This window comes from Sceloporus undulatus, chromosome 7 (assembly GCF_019175285.1).
Source record: "Sceloporus undulatus isolate JIND9_A2432 ecotype Alabama chromosome 7, SceUnd_v1.1, whole genome shotgun sequence".
NCBI lineage: Eukaryota > Metazoa > Chordata > Lepidosauria > Squamata > Phrynosomatidae > Sceloporus > Sceloporus undulatus.
In genome coordinates this window covers 31886408-31904917 of record NC_056528.1, presented here as the reverse complement: position 1 = coordinate 31904917, position 18510 = coordinate 31886408, and the positions used below count along the sequence as shown (strand labels likewise).

General features: G+C 41.4%; 1 protein-coding gene across 1 annotated transcript in view; it reads right to left on the bottom strand.

The window, feature by feature from the left end:
* The window catches only part of STK26 (serine/threonine kinase 26), a 35689-nt gene that overhangs the window by 12490 nt on the left and 4689 nt on the right, over window positions 1-18510 (bottom strand). The window contains exon 2 of the mRNA XM_042479328.1: window positions 4170-4400. Coding sequence (XP_042335262.1) covers window positions 4170-4400 — 231 coding nt within the window. The remainder of the gene's footprint in view (window positions 1-4169; window positions 4401-18510) is intronic.

Genomic DNA, 18510 nt, shown 5'->3' with positions numbered 1-18510 from the left:
GCAGCAGAAAACAAGCTTGCTCCCTCCTCAATGACATCCCTTCAAATATTTAAACAGGGCTATCATATCACCTCTTAACCTTCTTTTCTACAGGCTAAACATCCCCAGCTCCCTAAGTCGTCCTTCATAGGGCATGGCTTCCAGATCCTTCACCATTTTAGTCGCCCTTCTTTGGACACATGGCTCGTTTCTCAATGTCCTTTTTTAATTGTGGTGCTCAAAACTGGACACAATATTCCAGGTGGGGCCTGACCAGAGCGGAATAGAGTGGCACTATGACTTCTCTTGATCTAGACACTATACTTCTATTGATGCAGCCTTAATCGCATTGGCTTTGTTAGCTGCCGCATCGCACTGTTCACTCATGTTCAACTTGTGGTCTACTCGGACTCCCAGATCCCTTTCACATGTAGTCTCATTCAGCCAGGTGTCCCAAATCCTATATCTGTGCATTTCATTTTTCTGCCCTAAGTGCAATACCTGACATTTCTTCGTGTTGAATTTCATTTTGTTAGCTTTGGCCCAGTTTTCTAGACTGTTCAGGTCATTTTGAATCTTGATCCTGTCCTCTGGAGTATTAACTACTCCTCCTAATTTGGTGTCATCTGCAAATTTGATAAGTATGCCCCCAATTTTGTCCTCCAAGTCATTGATAAAGATGTTGAATAGCACTGGGCCCAGGACAGAGCCCTGTGGGACCCCACTGGTCACTTCTCTCCAGGATGAAAAGGAAAGAGGTAGTAGAATCAAATATAACACCATCATCATTTTTTAACATGGAATTAAATATGAGTTCTTGTGTTAGGATGTTTATTTACTCTATAACACAGACTGTTGCGTTTGCAACCATTTGGCAAAGAACATTTCCCAAAGTATTGTTCAACATTCTGGGAAAGCAAAGAAAGTTCTTTTTTATCCTGAAGCCATTGTGAAAATAATTTTAAGGAACGGTTGGGTGAAAAAATATCAGTTTTGGAAAAGACCTGACCTTGCAGTTAAGAGAGCAACTAAAAGAAATAATTGCATGGGTGAGGAAAATATGCCAGTTCACATTTTGCTTACGAAGGCTCTTTGCAGAAAAGAAAAGAAAATGCCTATAATTTTAAGGCAGGTGGTTAGACTAGTAGCAGAATATCTGTTGTTAAAACAGCATGCAAGCTTTTATGTTGCAGAGAATATGAACGAAGGAAGGCATGACATTAAATCCTGATCAGGAAATTATTTTGGAACGACGTTGTCATTATCATCAACGAAATGTCCAGTTCTGAGATCAAAGGAGAAGCTCCTGCTGATCAGATGAGGCTAGAACTTTGTCCAGACAAGATGCTCTGGGACTTGAGAGCTTAATACAAGAAGCACTGGGGTGGTTTCTCTGGGAACGTTTCAAAGGTTTGTCTTCATCCGCTGCATCTCCTAGAAATGCAGGTAAGATTGTCTTTGGGGCAGTGTGCCAGTTTCTACAGCAATGCCCCCAGCTTCAATAATCCATGCTTTGGTGACTTGTAGACTAGGGCTGCCATTGCACTGCAGAAATAATCCACTTAGACCCCACTTTAACTGGCATGGCTCAATGCTGTGGATTTCTGGGAACTGTAGTTGGTCAGAAACTGAGCAGAAAGACTTTTCCTCCTTGGTTCACACAATTAAAGCATCTTTGACCATCTTCATTGGCCTCCTGTCTTATTCTGGGGCTGATCTGACAGGTTTTCCACATATAAGTTCTAGTTCTACTTTCCATTAGATTTTTTGTTTTTGCTTTAAGTGTGGTTTGTACATGTCCTTTATTATTTATTACATTTTAAAACTAATTATTACACACTGCATTGATTGTATTTTATAGCCTTATGATTACAATATTTGATTTCACAATAGTCAGATTTCGTCATCCAGAAATGAAAGCTGAAGCCCATCAATTCCTCAGGTATATCCAATCATTTTTGTGATCAAAATCCTGTTTTGTGAGACTGAAATATCTATTTATTACAATCGTTGTGCTGCATCTACACTGCAGAACTAATGCAGTTTGACACAGCTTTAGTCATCATGGTTCTATCCTATGGAATACTAGGATTTGTAGTTTGTTGTGGCACTAGAGCTCTCAGACAGAGAAGACTAACAAAACTAGAAATCTCGGAATTCCATATGACTGAGCCATGACAATTAAAGCAGTGTCAAACTGGATTTATTCTGCAGTGTAGATGCAGCATAACAGATCCTAATAGATCTCACAAAACAGCACTCTGATCATAAAAAATGACTGGGCTGTTTATACACCTGAGAGATGGATGGGCTTCAGCTTCCATTTCTAGCTGACAAAAAGTGTCTCTTGTGAAAACCGGCATACGTTTCAAGTGAGAAATATAAACTGATCTAAGGCAGCCTGTCCCAACACAGTGCCCCACCTGATAAACTAGACTACAAATGCCATCATCCTCAACCAATATGATTAGCCTAACAGAACCCTCCGTCTTCTTTTGGGTTAACTGCTCTCTGCAGCCACTTTGCCATGCCAAAGGTGTGCCAGCTATTTTGAGCATTCCCACCTAAGGCTGAGTTTGAAGCCAACCCCATTTCCTGAGTATGGACTGAAATCTGAGCCAGCAAATAAAGGTGCAAGGCATCCATGCCCCAGATACAACCGGCAAATAGAGAACACTTCGTTGAGAACCAGGAAGGCATATAGGTTACCTTTATACTACGAGTGTTTGTTCCAACCGTCAGAAATCAGGAAGGGAAGGGGTTTGCCAAGCTCTTCACAAAGCCCAACTGTGCCAGCAAGAAAAACCTTAAAAGCCTTCATTTTGGGGCAAACAGTGTGATCACAAAGATACCTTTGGGTGGTTACGGTGCGATTTGGAAAAGTCTACACAGCAGAAGAAAGCCAGCACTGTGGTCTTCCAAAGTTTGCTCAAAGAGGTTGCTATTACAAACTTTAACAAGGCACCTATAGCTTTTGCCTGGTCATCCGAGAGCACCAGAGCTAGAGACAGAGATGAGCTGGGGATCCTGGCACTGCTTGGATCCCAAGGATGCATCTACACTGTAGAAATAATGCAGTTTGACACCACTTTAACTGCCACGGCTCCATCCTGCAGAATCCTGGGATATGTATTTTTGTGAGGCACCAGCACTCTTTGGCAGGGAAGGCTAAAGATCTCATAAAATTACAAACCCCAAGATTCCATAGGCTGGAGCTACAGCAATTAAAGTAGTGCCAAACTGCATTATTTCTACAGTGCAGATGCACCTCTAACCTCTTCCTTAGTTCCACAAATGAAGGCTCCAAGGTAAGTTACCGCTATTATAGCACGTATCCCCAACCCTTCAACACAAAATGTCATCCAACCAAGTTCTACTCTTAAATCAGATGTAGACACATGTCAGGCTTGTTGGGACTACTTTCTTGTTTTCAACCAGAACCAGGCAGCCCAAAAATACAGAATTAAAGAATAGGATGCCTCTTTGAGCATGTTATGAGCCCAAGGATGTGCGCTCAATGCCAGAACTGAGCTCATAGTCTGTTCACACCAAAGTCCACACTCCTAGTTACTTTGAGTTCTCTTCCCTGTTGCCACAGGGGGAAAAAACAACATTTAGGTCTTCATTTCTGACTTTTTGTCAAGCAGTGAAAATTCAGCCTTTTTGTTATGCATGCAAGAATCCTGTTGAACAACTCTCTCCATCTTGCTCCCTGTCATGTACTGTCTCATTTTAATGTTGTTTTTACTTTTTAATTTGATCTAGCTGCCCTGTTTGTTTCCTTCATCCAAGGATAGAACCATTGTAGTGAACTAAAATAAAAGATTGTGAAGGCGGGGAGAAGCATTCACCTTTAGGTTTCGTATTACGTATGAATCAGCGCTATCAATTATTATAAAGTCAACAAAAATGACAAATAAAGAAAAAAAATTGTTAGGCAGCTAACAACTAGTGCATGTTGGAAGGTGGCATATCTGTAGTATTTTACAACCCCTGGAACATGAGCATCAAAATGCAATGAAAGCAACAAGCCAAATTCATACTCTACCCTTGATCTGTAAAAACACAGGAATTTTGACAAAGTTAAAAAAACACCTGCCAGCATTCCTACAGTCACAACAATTTTCTTGCCTTCAAAGCCATCAAAGATTGAGTTTTTCAATAAAACATGATGCAGCTTTATACATTACCTTTAGATAGGAGCCATAATATTTTGTTACGTATGGGCTGTCACACTGGCTTAGAACAGTTATCTCCTGCTGAATGTCTTCTATTTCATCTTCTGCCTCTTCCAGATCTATGATTTTTATAGCAACCACTTGTTGTGTCCGATTATCAATTCCTTTAAAGACTTCTCCAAAGGATCCTTTCCCAATACGTTCTAGTTTTGTGAAAAGTTCCTCGGGGTCTGCTCTGTGGTTCTGAAGAAGAGAAGGTGGGGAGGGATGGGATAACACAAGCATTAGGTTTATGCCTTGGTTCAACGGTTACCATCTTGGTTTTAGATGTCAATTTCACATCAAACAAAACCAAACAGTACATCAAGAATATACATGAAAAGCAGGCGTTCCATCCTGAAATCCTGTACCTAAGAAAACCAAAACTCTTTATGCCATTTTTCTGCCAACCCTCCCACAAAAGAGACCTACCTCTTCCAGAATCCTATAGGAGTAGTAGTTCATGGCTGGCATCTTGATCAGCATTTACAAGCTTGTATGCCAGAGTTGAACCTAAATATCCTAAAGGCACCAGATTCTGTCTAACCTTGGAAGATACATGGGTTCAGCCCTAGTTAGTACTTGGATGGGAGACTGTCAATGAATACCATTGGTGCTGTAGGCTATATTTTAGAGGAAGGAACTGGCAAAGCCATTTCTAAATATTCCTTGCCTTAAAAAAAACCCTAAGAAACTCATGGGGTCACCACAGGATGACAGGTGACTTGAAAGCACATATACACACACATACAAGCCAGACTTACAACACCTTGCAACATTTGAGACCCAGGTGTATGGTTGTTAATGACCAAATGTGACCCCCCAAAAACCCATGTCTTAAGCCAGGCAGTGTCACCCTTTGGGGTAATGCACTATATGGCTTAAGAGGTAGGTTTTTTGGGGGGGAAGTATTGGGAGATGTAGCCAAGACAACAAATTTTTGCTGGCGTAGTTGCATCTGAGGATGCTGGATCTCTGACCAGGTTGCAAGCCCTGAATGGTTTAACATAAAAATCAACCTATTTTTCAAAACCAGAGATGGACTTCTTTCTTCTGGTTTTATGGCCTCTGCCCATCCCTGCTCTGGGTGATAGCTTTTCTTATTTTGGTCTTCAAGTACAGTACACCTGTTACTCTATGTTGATGGGGAAACAGCAACAAAATAGTGCCGAGGACATCGGGAGCCTCAGGTAAAACAATATGATAAAGCCCTCAGACGATCACAGCAATAATAATGTACCATTAGCTTGCAGGGCTGTTGACAAAAGCAGGCATTTATTAAAATTCTGTCTGAGAGCTATAAATAGGACGCTGCAAAAGTACAAACACACAAGTACAAGATGCTAATGGAATAGTCACCCTCCATGTCTACACAGAGTGAGCCAGAAAACATTCTGCAATTTTCCAGCTAAGCCCACAAGAATATTACTCAGTGTGAGCTTCAAACTCTAAAGGCTGCAATTCTAAATGAATTTTTTCATGGAGTAAGTTCCACTGAAATCTGTGGGACTTACTTCTGAAGAAGCGTATTTAGGATTGTGCCACACGGCATAAGAAAAGGTTTGTTCAGCTGTGACAGGCTGAGTTTTCTTAGTCTGGATCTGATCGCCTAGCCCCCTATTTCACTATTTAGGTCTTGACATTCTGGAACCAGGTACCGTGGGCCCTCTTAATCCACAGATCCTTTATCCACAGATTCAACAACCCACGGCTTGAAGGTATTCAAAAATATATATGAAGTCCAAAAAGCAAACCTATATTTTGACATCTTATACAAAGAACAACATTTTACAACAACGTTGTAAAGCTGTCCCTCCACATTTGCGGCTTTGACTATTTGCGGTTTTGATTAATATGTTCTCTCTAAGAATCTCTAAGTCTTCCAGCGCAACTACAGCCACAAGATGACCATAGAGTTATGCTGGAGAACCTAGAAGCTCCTAGAGAAAACACTTCTCTAGGCATTTGTAGGGCATCCTTCACCCCTAACCTCAGCTAATGTGGAGGGACCACTTGAGCATCCACGGATTTTGGTATTTACGGAGGATCCTCAAACTGAACCCCAGTGGATACCAAGGGTCCCCCAAATTCTCTTCAAGAACTCTGCAAAATCCTTTGTGGACGCAAGACTATCAAAGCCAGGGGATCATCGGCGCACTACCATGAAATACGTTCCGTTTTGTACCTTTCGACGGCAAGCAGCAACAGTTGTGCAACGTCCCCAGCTTGCCTAATTGTTCCCTTTTAGAAACCAGCTGATAATTACACAGCCAGTTTCCTCTGATGCTAAAAACGTTCAATATCCTCATGGAATTTTCCACTTTTCAATATTCATCTCTAGGGATGGGATCGCACCAGAAAAAGGCAGAGGTTTTTGCCACAATACTAGGATGTTTGTAAAGAAATACTCTGGGTGACTTGGAGATTTTCTTTCTCTCTTTTTTCAGTTTGTAAGCAAACATGTGTCAGTTTTCCAGACATTCAGAAATGAAGCAGGTTTTTCCAGAACCGGGTGTATTTTTAGACTCCCTTATTTCAAAAAAACCTGTTTCAAGACTGTTGTTCTTTAAACAGCAGCTGTATGCAAACATCACCTCGGCTGAAAAGAAAAATGGAAACATAACCAAATTCAGTCATCTAAATTCAGCCACGGACTTGTTCCTTCAGCCATTTACGTAGGCTCATAAAATCATAAGAGTTGGAAGACAGCACAAGGGCCATCCAACTTGCCATGCAGGAATACACACTCAAAGCAAACCAGATCAATACATAAGCCACCCAAAAAGCATCGGCACATGTCCCTATAAATTCTACTAGTTGGCGAGCTCTATCATCAAAATCTGGGTATAAAGATTAGTGGTTGATGCCACACATTTCACTACAAACCCATTAGATAACCAAGGGCACACTGTGATGATAATAATAGTAATGTAATAATAATAATAAAATAATAATAATACCTCATTTTATATAATGGGACTTGAGCATCCATGGATTTTGGTATCCAAGGGAGGGAGGGGTCCTAGAACCAAACGCCAGCAGATAACCAAGGGCCTACTACTGTGATAATAATGGTGGTGGTGGTAGTAGTAGTAGTAGTAGTAATAATAATACCCCATTGTATATAATAGGACTTGAGCATTCATGATTTTGGTATCTAGGGGGGGGGTATCCTGGAATCAACCCCCAGTGGTTATCAAGGTAATAATAATATCCCAATTTATATAATGGACTTGAGCATCCATGGATTTTGGTATCCATGGGAGGGAGGGGTCCTAGAACCAAACCCCAGCGAATACCAAGGGCCCACTGTAGTAGCAGTAGTAGTAGTAGTAATAATAATAATAATAATAATACCACATTGCATATAATGGGACTTGAACATCCCCAGATTTTGCTATCCACTCGAGATCCTGGTCCCAAACCCCAGGAGATACCAAAGACCCACTATAGCTATTGCCACTGCACTAAAATAGCAGCTATTTTTGTAAGGGAGAGAAGGAAATCAGAAGCATCGCATTCAACAAAGCCCTTGACAGAACAAATATTTGCCAGGGGTTCAAGAACGGCCGTACGTCATCGGCTACGCTAGAATGCTTGTGAGATGAGCCATTGCCCCATAACCTGGTGATTCTAGTTTGGGATTTCACACTCTCTTTTTTTATGAGCAGATATTCTTTTGTCTGCATGGGACACTCCCACAATACTACTGCAATAACCTGGAGACAGTTTTGACGACAACTAGCTTTTTGTGAAATGCCCCAGCCCAGGTGCTTTGGGTGTTCAAAGAGCAGAGTCACAAGCAGCCCTTTGTTTAACAGATGCTGTTTTTCTGACGCGAATACCTACAGGAGAGACACGGGCTCCCTTGTGCCAAAAATGGGGTGCAAAATGAAGCAGGCAGCCGCTGCCTTTGTAAACAGCAAATTAGACAAGGAAGAGGACCTATTACTACAAAGGTGAGGAAATGAAGCATGGAGTGGTATGACTTACGACAAGGAAATCTCTCCCCCATCTCTCTGGGTTGAATTTTACCATTTTTACTTCCTTCAGCGGTTTGGAGTCAGAAACACATTGCAAGACTTGCTTTCAAACTCATTCTGGCTTATGGCAACCATATGCTAGGGTTTTCTTGGCCAGATTTATTCACAAGAGGTTTCCCATTGCCTTCCTCTGAGGCTGAGAGAGTGTGATTTGCCCAAGTCCATGGCTCAGTGGGGATTCAAACCAAGGCCTAGTCCAGCACACAAATCACGCCACCTCTCACATTTCAAGAGACTAACCGAAGTCAATTATACGTGAAGTTACCACGCCTTTCCAAATTTAATAGTACCTCTTGTACAGGCTTGCCAAAGCCTTAGCATTTCCCAAATGAAAAGCAACGCAGTTTTGCTTAGTCTGATGTCTGGTGACGACAAACGATGAAGGGTCACCCCGGCAGAGGAATGTTTTGGAGGGGAGTGCCTGGTGCGTGTGTGTATATACTAACCTTACAAATCTTTGAATATTGTAAAACGCTCCAGAGTCGCAAAGATTCACCTTCTCTCACCAGAATTTGGAAGTTTCTCTTTAGACTATCATGGGCCTTTTGGGGGGAAGGAGGAAGCCCCTAGGAGTTGTAGTCCCCCCCCAAAAAACAATTTTTTCCAAGTACTGCCACCATACAATTATACCGACTGCAATTTCATGACATAAAGATGTAGATAATAAAAGTAGGAATCCAAGTATTACACTACTAACAATAGATACTTTGGAGATAATGTTAAAATTGAAAAGGCATAGGAAAACATGGTATATTGAGGATGAGAAAGTACATCCACTAAGTATTTTTCTTCGAAATCCACCAAAATGCTGTAGATGTGGAAGAAGTGAGTGGGTTATGGATAAAATGGAACGTCATAGTTAGAGGGTATAATTTAATTGGGTTTGAATTGTTTTTGTGAGTTCACTGCAAAAAGAAATAGATGTCTGGAATATTACTGGGAGCTAAATGTTTATGGAAATTGAATGGATTTTATAGGAATTTGTCTTTTATTTTTGGAAAACTGATAACAAGAGAGATTGCAATACAGGTTCCTCCTATTCTGCAAGACCTCGCCATCCAAATAATTAACCAAATCCCTCAGAGCCTTTCCTGGCACTATTTCTTGGGCCACCCATAGAGTTGGGAAGCCAAGCCTAGATAACAATTCAAATGTAGCTAAGCAAACAATTATCACATTAATAAATATGTTTGTCTAAGTTTTTTCACTTTATAGATGCAACTGTACCTGTCAGTGGCGCATTTCCATTGTGTGGCTGCGGGCACGGAGGGCCTACCTTTGCATTCACCCTGGCACCTATTCACATGGCAAGCACATGCAAAAACATTAAATATATAGTTTTGTGCACTCCTGCAATTTGTTTCTTTTAAAGCTGGTAGTATGTGGTTCGGTACATATGAACAGCAAGTCAGCTACTCAGAACTAAATGTTTCAGAAATAGCACGGCTTGTGTTTAGAGGCAAAGCAACTTAACATTGTTGATTGCCAACTTTTTAAGGTCTTTCCCACTTAAAACTGCATCTGTCCTTCACGAAAAAAGCAGAAGCTAGGCCATGTACAATGAACTCTTACATCAGCTCTCAGAAACAAGGAGGTGGTTAGCCACTTCGTTCTGACACTGAGCAGCCCATGCAAAATTAATTGGTCTCCTCAAGCCTAGTCAGTTAACCAGTCTCAACATCGCGGAAACATCCATCCAAGTGGTTGCTTCTGAGGTCACACTGGAACATGGAGCTGCTTTTGCAGAGGGGGGTTCTCTGCGGCTGCAAAAGAAGAACAATGCCTTGTGTTTCTACCACTTGGTGTATCTTTTGTGAACACCCACTTCCATCAACACTGTTTGATCCTCTTGGCTGCAAACACAAAATGAACTGGAACTCAAGAGGAAAGAAGGCCTCTCTCGCTCCTGACAAAGCAGAGTTCAAAGCCTGATGAAGATGACAAGAGAGCAGGAAGATCAAGAAACACATTATTGTTAACATGAAGTTTCTCACTTTGCGCAAAATGTACAACTAATCATTATCCTTCACTGTCACAAAGCGCAGCCTGTGAGTTCAAATAGCTTCTCCTCCAGTTAAGATTTAAAAAGACCTCCATATTTACCTCTGTCCCTAATGAGACCAATACTCTAATTCTGAAGATGTTTATGCTAAAAAGAGTCCACTGACTTTAATGAGATTTCCAAGGGAACATTCTTAGGATTACAGCATCAACACACTCATTTATGGTGTTTGTGCAAGTGAGAGAGATCCAAACCAAAAGGCTTCGAAGGAAACAACTTGAAGGCAACCAAAAAGAACAATCCAGCTAGCATTCAAAGTTTATTTCTGTAACTTTTGTTACAGTAGTTAACTTCTCTAAAGATTCAAGCGTCCCACGTAAATAAGAAAGGATCCAATAGAAGTGGTGATCCCTGTTCAAAGCTTATTTACACATTTGTGTAATTCCACAATATTCTGGAGTCAAAACTGAGCAAGAATTTCTTTTTTAAACGTTTCCTTATTGCCACTTTCCCAAATACATATAATGCCAGCACATGTGCATTTGTGACTCTTCGTACGAAGCCAGCGCTGTCAAAGGAGTACAGCTGACTCCATCACGTGGCAATAGCATCTGAACATTTCTGACAACTAGAGCATATTGTGAAAAGTGGAGTTAAAAATAGGACTTCCCTGACCTGTTCTTCAGTGTCAACAGCCATCTTTCAGTTCCTATTGGCCAAAACAGGTTTTGGGTTTTTTTTTACTACATTAAACTTCAGTCAAACCTGAAGAACCAATACAGGCTGACAGCAAGCTGCGACTTCTAACCTGCCTCTTGCAAAGAACAGGATTGCCAGCCAGTTCCAAGGTTGGAGTTGATATGCCAACAACATGAATTTGACTGGTATTGTCTTAATCTTGGTTTTATGCAGGAAAAGCAACAGCGTGAACAAGGTGCGGTAAAGCTACCATTCCTTCTGGCAACCTGCACTCCCAACAAACCCTCCTTCTTTAACAAGGACCAATGCCCACCAAGTCCCTCCAGCATGGCATCATTATGGTTGCAATATAGGTTATTGTTGGGGTGGTTGTTGTGTGCCTTCAAGTAATTTCCGACTTATGGAAACCCTAAGTTAAGCAAGTGGATAGGAAGAAAATCAATTTATTTTAAATGTGGTGCTGGAGAAGATTGCTGAGGACACCATGGAAGTCAAACAAATGGGTGCTAGAACAGATCAAACCAGAAATCTCTCTGGAAACCAAGAAGGCTAGATTAAGGATGTCATACTTTAGTTGTATCACGAGAAGCCATGGATCACTAGAAAAGACACTATTGCTTGGAAAGGTAGAAGGCAGTAGAAAGAGAGGAAGGCCACATGCAAGATGGATGGACTCTATAAAAGAGGTCATGGATATGAATTTGCAGGAACCGAGCAGAGCAGTGGAAGATAGGGAGTCTTGGAAATCTCTCATCCATAGGATCGCCATGGGTCAAGATTGACTCCAGGGTGGATAACAACAACAAAAAAGATAATCCTTTCTTCAGAGGGGGTTTGCCATTGTCATCTTCTGGGGCTGAGAGATTATGACTTGCTAAAGGTCACCCAGTGGGTTCCAATGGCCAAGTGGGCATCTGAATCCTGGTATCCCACAGGGATGTGGTGGCTTAGTGGTTAAGATGCCAATTCTGATGAGTTGGCAGCTCAAGGCCTGGGTATCTCATGATGGGGTGAGCCCCCGTCACTAGTCCCAGCTTCTGTGAACATAGCAGTTCAAAAGCATGCAAAGGCAAGTAGACAAATAGGTACCACTTCGGTGGGAAGGTAACCATGTTCGGTGCAGTCATGCTGGCCACATGACCACCAGAGTAGTCCTTCGACAACACTGGCTGTTCAAGCTTAGAAACAGTTGGTTATGACTAGATATTCATGTCAAGGGACTACCTTTACCTTTTTTATCTACCCCAGAGTCATAGTCCAACGCTCAAATTACTACGCCACACTGGCTCCCTGAAATACAGGTACCTCTCCATTATTCTGCAAGATTTCACCATCAAAATAATTAAATCTCTCAGAGGCTTACCTGACACACTATCTCTTGGGCCACCCATAGAGTTGGGAAGCCAAGCCTAGATAACAATTCATACATAGCTAAGCAAACAATTATCACATTAATAAATATGTTTGTTTGACTAAGTTTTGTTCTGCTTTAAAAATGCAACTGTTAACAGAAGTTAATAGAAACAGAGTTGTCAAACCAAGTTCCATATCAAGGCAAAACTACATTGCATCAGCCAAGACAACCCAGAGGGCAGCCATGCTGCAAAATTAGATGCTAAAATTGTTGTGCACCAGGAGGAAAATAGGTAATGTGTCTTCCTTGATTTGAGCCACCAGAGTTCTGCTTATGATCACAATTTGGGATGTTAACTTAGAGGACAAAGACCAGGCTTCTTAAATACAACTATCAATCTTCACAATGCATCCACTTGTTTCTTCACCAGTTCCCTTTTACATTCCTACGAACAAATCCAACGTTACACAGTACAAGACGAAAACACAAGTGTCCTCATGCACTAAGCCTTCCCACAGTGGTAATTTCAACATAACTACTAGAGCATGTTCAACCTCACATCTGTTTACAGTTCCTGAATTGAAGCCACAGGAGCTTCAAAACCGTCTAGAAGGCGGCAGCGCTCTTAACAATTACAATTACAAAATGGCTATAAGTAGAAGTGGGCAAACCTAGCACTATCTCTTAAATGACAGAACGATCCGTTTCTTTGCCAGGAGCTTGAAGGAAAAAAGGATGACATGTGGGATAATTTCTATCTTGCACCCAATACTCAAAGGGGTGTTTTTGCTTTTGTGTTTTGTGCCTTCATTTAAAAAAAATGAAATGGAAACGCTACTCTTTGCAGCTGTACATAGCAGAGAAAGATACTACCTCTTCCTATATTAATTAAGAGATCTAGGTTAGGTTAACAACAACAGCAAATTGAGAGGAAATATAATGTTTATTGCTTTAATGGTGGAACAGAACGCTTCAAGGAATTTCACAAAGTTCTTCCTGAAACTCTACACAGCCTAAGAATAATAATAAATTAAAGGAAAATGGATTCTATACAATATAGAGAGAAAGCAGAGAATTTGCATTCGTTCGGCTTATAGATACATATTTACCAGGGGAACATTTCCTCCTATCAAGCTATTAAGGAAACTTTTGTAAATGAGAGAAGGATTCTTTCCTACTAAGGCCTGTTACAGACTGCCAAAATAAAGCTGCTTTGGGTCTCTTTGGAGGTATGCTGTTTAAATGATGCATGCATCCTAAGAATCCGGAAGCTGCACCAAAGCTGCACTCCAGTGCTTAGGAATGGAGTGTGGCTTTGGTGCAACCTCCGGACTCTTAGGACCCATGCATCATTTAAATAGCATACCTCCAAAGAGACCCGAAGCAGCTTTATTTTGGCCGTCTGTAACAGGCCAACATGATCATTTAAAGTTCCTGCTGTCACAGGTGACCAGGACTACTTAAATTTGCTATTAATTGCTGCCAACACTGGAAAGACTTCCCCATTTCCAGATCTATTATTTGTCTAATCAGATCAAACCATCAAGTTAAATCACTGATGCATATGAATATAAGAGTACAAGGTTGGGGTTTTTTTTTGCCGGAGAGAAATGTTTCTGAAAAAGAAAACAAAAACAAGTTGGGGAAACCTTTAAGCTGTCTCTGCACAAGCTAAATTCCTTGCTCCAAAAACATGCAGCCAGTTATTTATAAACTACTTAGTTGTATTTAGCTACTTAGCTAATTTCGAATTTTTGAACAATTCAGAACACAGACAGTGTTTTCTTTATTTCTATGTTCAGGACTATCTCCTTCTGTTGTGGGGAAATTACACACACACACTTCTTAAAGTAGGTTAGGATAGTGCTAGAGAAGTGTTATGGTCCACGAAGAGAAGAAACATTACCTGTTGTTTCAGCTTTTGTTCTGACTGGGTTTAATCCTACCTTGACATTCTGAGTTGCATTTTAATTGGAATTTTAATAAGCTGTTTTGGGTAGCTAGTTTTACATCCGGACTGCGGGTTATTTGTTTTCAATAAAAGATACTCTAGATATTATGGAAGTCGGGAACATTGATTTTGCGAGAGCTGGCAAGACGGGACTGAAAAAGAGTAAAACGTATGTCAATCCAATCCCTAACATCACAATTTGTTGATTTTTACCTTGAAAAACCTTACCTTAACCTCCCGTCTGTTTAAAAGCATTTCTGATCCTACTCAGTCTTACATCTCCCTCCTTTTCAGCTAACTTCCTAGTCCTTAATGATAGGGGGGAAAGGACCAAGGTCCAAAACACACTGCAGCAATAATCCAGTTTGAGACCACTTTAACTGCCCAGGCTCAGTGCTAGGGAATCTTGGCCATTGTAGTTTATTGTGGCTCCAGAGCTCAAAGCAGTCTCAAACTGGATTATTTCTGCAGTGTGTTTTGGACCAAAGTCAAACAGTGTGAAAACCCAACATGTGCAACTAGGATTAACCTTAATGACCTACGTGGAAGATCATCCAAGATCAACCCATCCCAACATCAGCGAAGGAGTGTGCAAGGGAAAACCTGGACAGAAATATCGCCATGACATAAACAACAACTTCAAGGACCACAATGCCCCTCTTAATTCAACATCTTTCATCTTCAGCCAAAAGGCAGCAGAGAAAAGAAAATGTTTTCGTTTCAAAAGTGGATTGATTCTCCATACCAGATTCCCTTGCATGGACCATCATGTTCCTAGGTCACTGAGCCACCATTCACAGGCTTTGAGTTTAGATCATTCAAAGGCTGCATCCACACTGCAGAAATAATCCAGTTTGTCATAGCTTTAACAGTCAAGACGCCATCCTACAGAATCCTGGATTTGTAGTTTGTTGTGGCACCGGAGCTCTCTGATAAAAGAGGCTGCAAGTCTCACAAAACTACAATTCCCAGAATTCTATAGCACTGAGCCATGGCAGTTAAAGCAGTATCAAACTGGATCATTTCTACAGTGTGGATGCAGCCTAAGATCTGTCCTGTGTGTGTAGATACCTTGCAAGCAGCTGTTTCCAAGACATTCAATCTCTGTACACAGAATCGACAGGAATTTTCCAGGCATTTCGTTTATTTATTAGTGCTAGTGTGCAATAAAACAAAATGCATGGAAAATTCCTGTTGATTCTGTGTACAGAGATTGAATGTCTTGGAAACAGCTGCTTGCAAGGTATCTACACACACAGGAGAGATCTGTGTAGTACTTTATCCTTCTTGGAAAAGCTGCAGAGATAAACTTGCGTGGAAAACACAGCAACAAGGAACACGGAGGAAACTGGCGAACCTGATTTTAGAAAAGAGCTCAGGATCTGCTTTTAGGTCAGAACCTATTTATTGAAATAAAGCTATGCTGCGGATGCTGAGGGTCCATTTGGAAGTGAGACCCAATGAGTTTAACACATTAACTGTCAAGGAAATCAGGTTTAGGACTGTAGCCTTAATAAGCAATCCAAGTTCCAATTCATAGCTGAGATGCTACTTAAATATAATATACAGATCCTTCAGAAAAAAGTGTTTCATGCCTTTCCATAAAGAGTGACAGTAGTAGTTGTCCTGTGTATTATTAAGTGACACCCAAGATTTATGCAGGAACAGAACAACTATCATCCTGCATACCATGAACACAAATGCAATGCTTTAAAACAGGGATACAGCACTACAGCACAATGCTTTTGGACTGCAACTCCCATCGCTCCTAGACAGATATTAAAAATGAACATCAATAAAGGCGTTCTGGGATTACACCTCGTTGGTACATCTGCATAGTCCCTATTGTTGTTTTTAAAGGAGAGGAACTATTCACTGTGCAAAAATACCACATTTAAGCTAATGATCTCTGAGGTTTTAATAAGCTTCCAAGGAGCCAACATGGACGCTGTTAAAATTAATATTTGGGGACCTTGACATATAGGATGGGATCAGAGCAAACTGAAAGTAATGGGAGAGATTGTTGACCTTTTCAGCTATGCTAGATTGGAAAAATAAGCAAGGCCAAGGGAATCAGGATCTTGTCAGCTGGAAAAAAGGGGCTGGAGAGAAGAGTGACCATGGATGGGGGACCCCAGTAAAATATATTCAGCAGGCTAAAGGGCCTTTCTCTCTTCTTTTAGAAAACACAAGGCTTTTTGATGGGCTTAGTGCCATTACACTCATGTCAAGCAGATTAGAAAATCACTAGAGGGGAAAATATCAAACAACCCACCAACCCCAGATTAGTTCCAGGAGACTAACTTGTGTTAGTCTGTGACAGCAAAATGACAAACAAAAAAAAGTATTTCATTTATTTAAACTCCAACCAACCCGAAAAAGCCACAGTTTGGTCCACAGGCAATGTTCCTGGTATGGCATTTAAAAGTCTCTAGCCCCCAAACTCTCGACCCTTTCAACCATGTCTAGAAATGGAGATAAAGCCCAGGCTTAACGTTTAAAGTAGCACTGTCACTCAGTTTAATAATAGGAATGTTTCCATGCTCAGAGGTTGCCTGACATGAACTGCTCAAATAAATCCTACTTTATTCTCAGGAAAAAACTGGCAGCATCATGCCATCTATTTCAGCATTCCCAACAAAGCATGGCACTTCCTTGAAACAGCAAAACAAAACATCAGGTTTTCTTCCTGGGCTGGGGAAGAGTTTGAGTCGAAAGGGTCAGTGGCTGCAGGGTAAGTGACCGCTAACTGCATTAATATACATTCTGGGGTTGATCAGTGCTTGGAGCAAATAAGCTTAAGGGCGAATTTGGCAGTAAAGCATGTTGCTTGCATGTTTACATCCGCAACACAACAGTACTGCAACACAGCTGTTCCACAGCCAAGAGGAGCTCCTCAAATTGGCACGGGGATTTTATAGAAAACCTCTGTCCTACAAAACGCAAGCCAAAGGATGTGTTACAAAAGAGTAACCGATCATTATTCATACCCAAGGGGCCTAAATACCCTAAAGCAGGGGTAGGCAACTTTTTTGAGCCGGGAGCCGGGTTGCTGTCCTTCAGACAACTGGGGGGCCAAAGCCAAAAAATAAATAATTAAATATTTTTTTAAAAAAATAAATAAATAAATAAACCGGGACAAATGTAGGACAACATTTTCAAATGGTGGACGCTTTTTTAAAAAAAGTGGAGGACATGCAAAAAAAATTGCTGATTTTTTAAAAAATGTTAATATAAATGCATGTTTCTGAGGCATCTATAGACAATTGCCCCCCTTGCCCCTGCACGCAAGAGGCCAAAGGCCCCGGCGGCAATTGGCGGCAGGACCGGGCTGGGGCCGGTCCCAAGGCCTTGCCGGGCCGCATCCGGCCCGCGGGCCGCATGTTACCTACCCCTGCCCTAAAGGCATCACATATTATCTCATCTGGGAAGCTAACCAGGGTCAGCCCTGGCTAGTACACTGGTGCCTCGGGATACGAAATGATCGGCTTACGAAATTTCCGGGATACGAAAAAGTTGGATTGGAAAAAACTGTTTCGGGTTACGGAATATTTTTCGGGTTACGAAATTCATTTCGGCGCGAAATTCAAATGCTATAGGCTTTCCAGTGCTAACGGAAAGCCTTTTCGGGTTACGAAATTTTCGGGTTACAAAAGGAATGGCGGAACGAATTAATTTCGTAATCCGAGGTAGCAGTGTACTTGGATGGGAGATTACCTATAAATCCCATGTGCTGTAGGTGCTATTTCAGAGGAAGGAACTGGCAAAACCACCTCTGAGTATTCTTTGCTTAAGACAACTCTGTGAAATTCAAAAGGTCACGGACAACTTGAACTAGGGTCAAGAATACACAACTGGGGTCCAAAACACACTGCAGAAATAATCCAATTTGACACCACTTTAAATGCCCTGTCTCAGTGCTAGGGAATCCTGGGAACTGTAGTTTTGTGAGACATTTAGCCTTCTCTGTCAAGAGAGCGCTGGTGCCATAGTAAACTACAATTCCCAGGATTCCCTAGCACTGAGTGAGGGCAGTTAAAGTGATTTCAAACTGGATTATTTCTGCATTGTGTTCTGGAGCTGTATTGGTACATTCTGGGATGGGCCAGCGCTTGGGGCAAATAAACTTAAGGCTGACTTGGGTGGAAGAAGAGCCTGCTGCCTGCACGTTAACACCAGCAGCTTTAAGCACTGCAACAGAAATATTCCACAGCCAAGGGGAGGTCCTCCAATTGGATGGGTGTTTTATCAAATATATCTATATC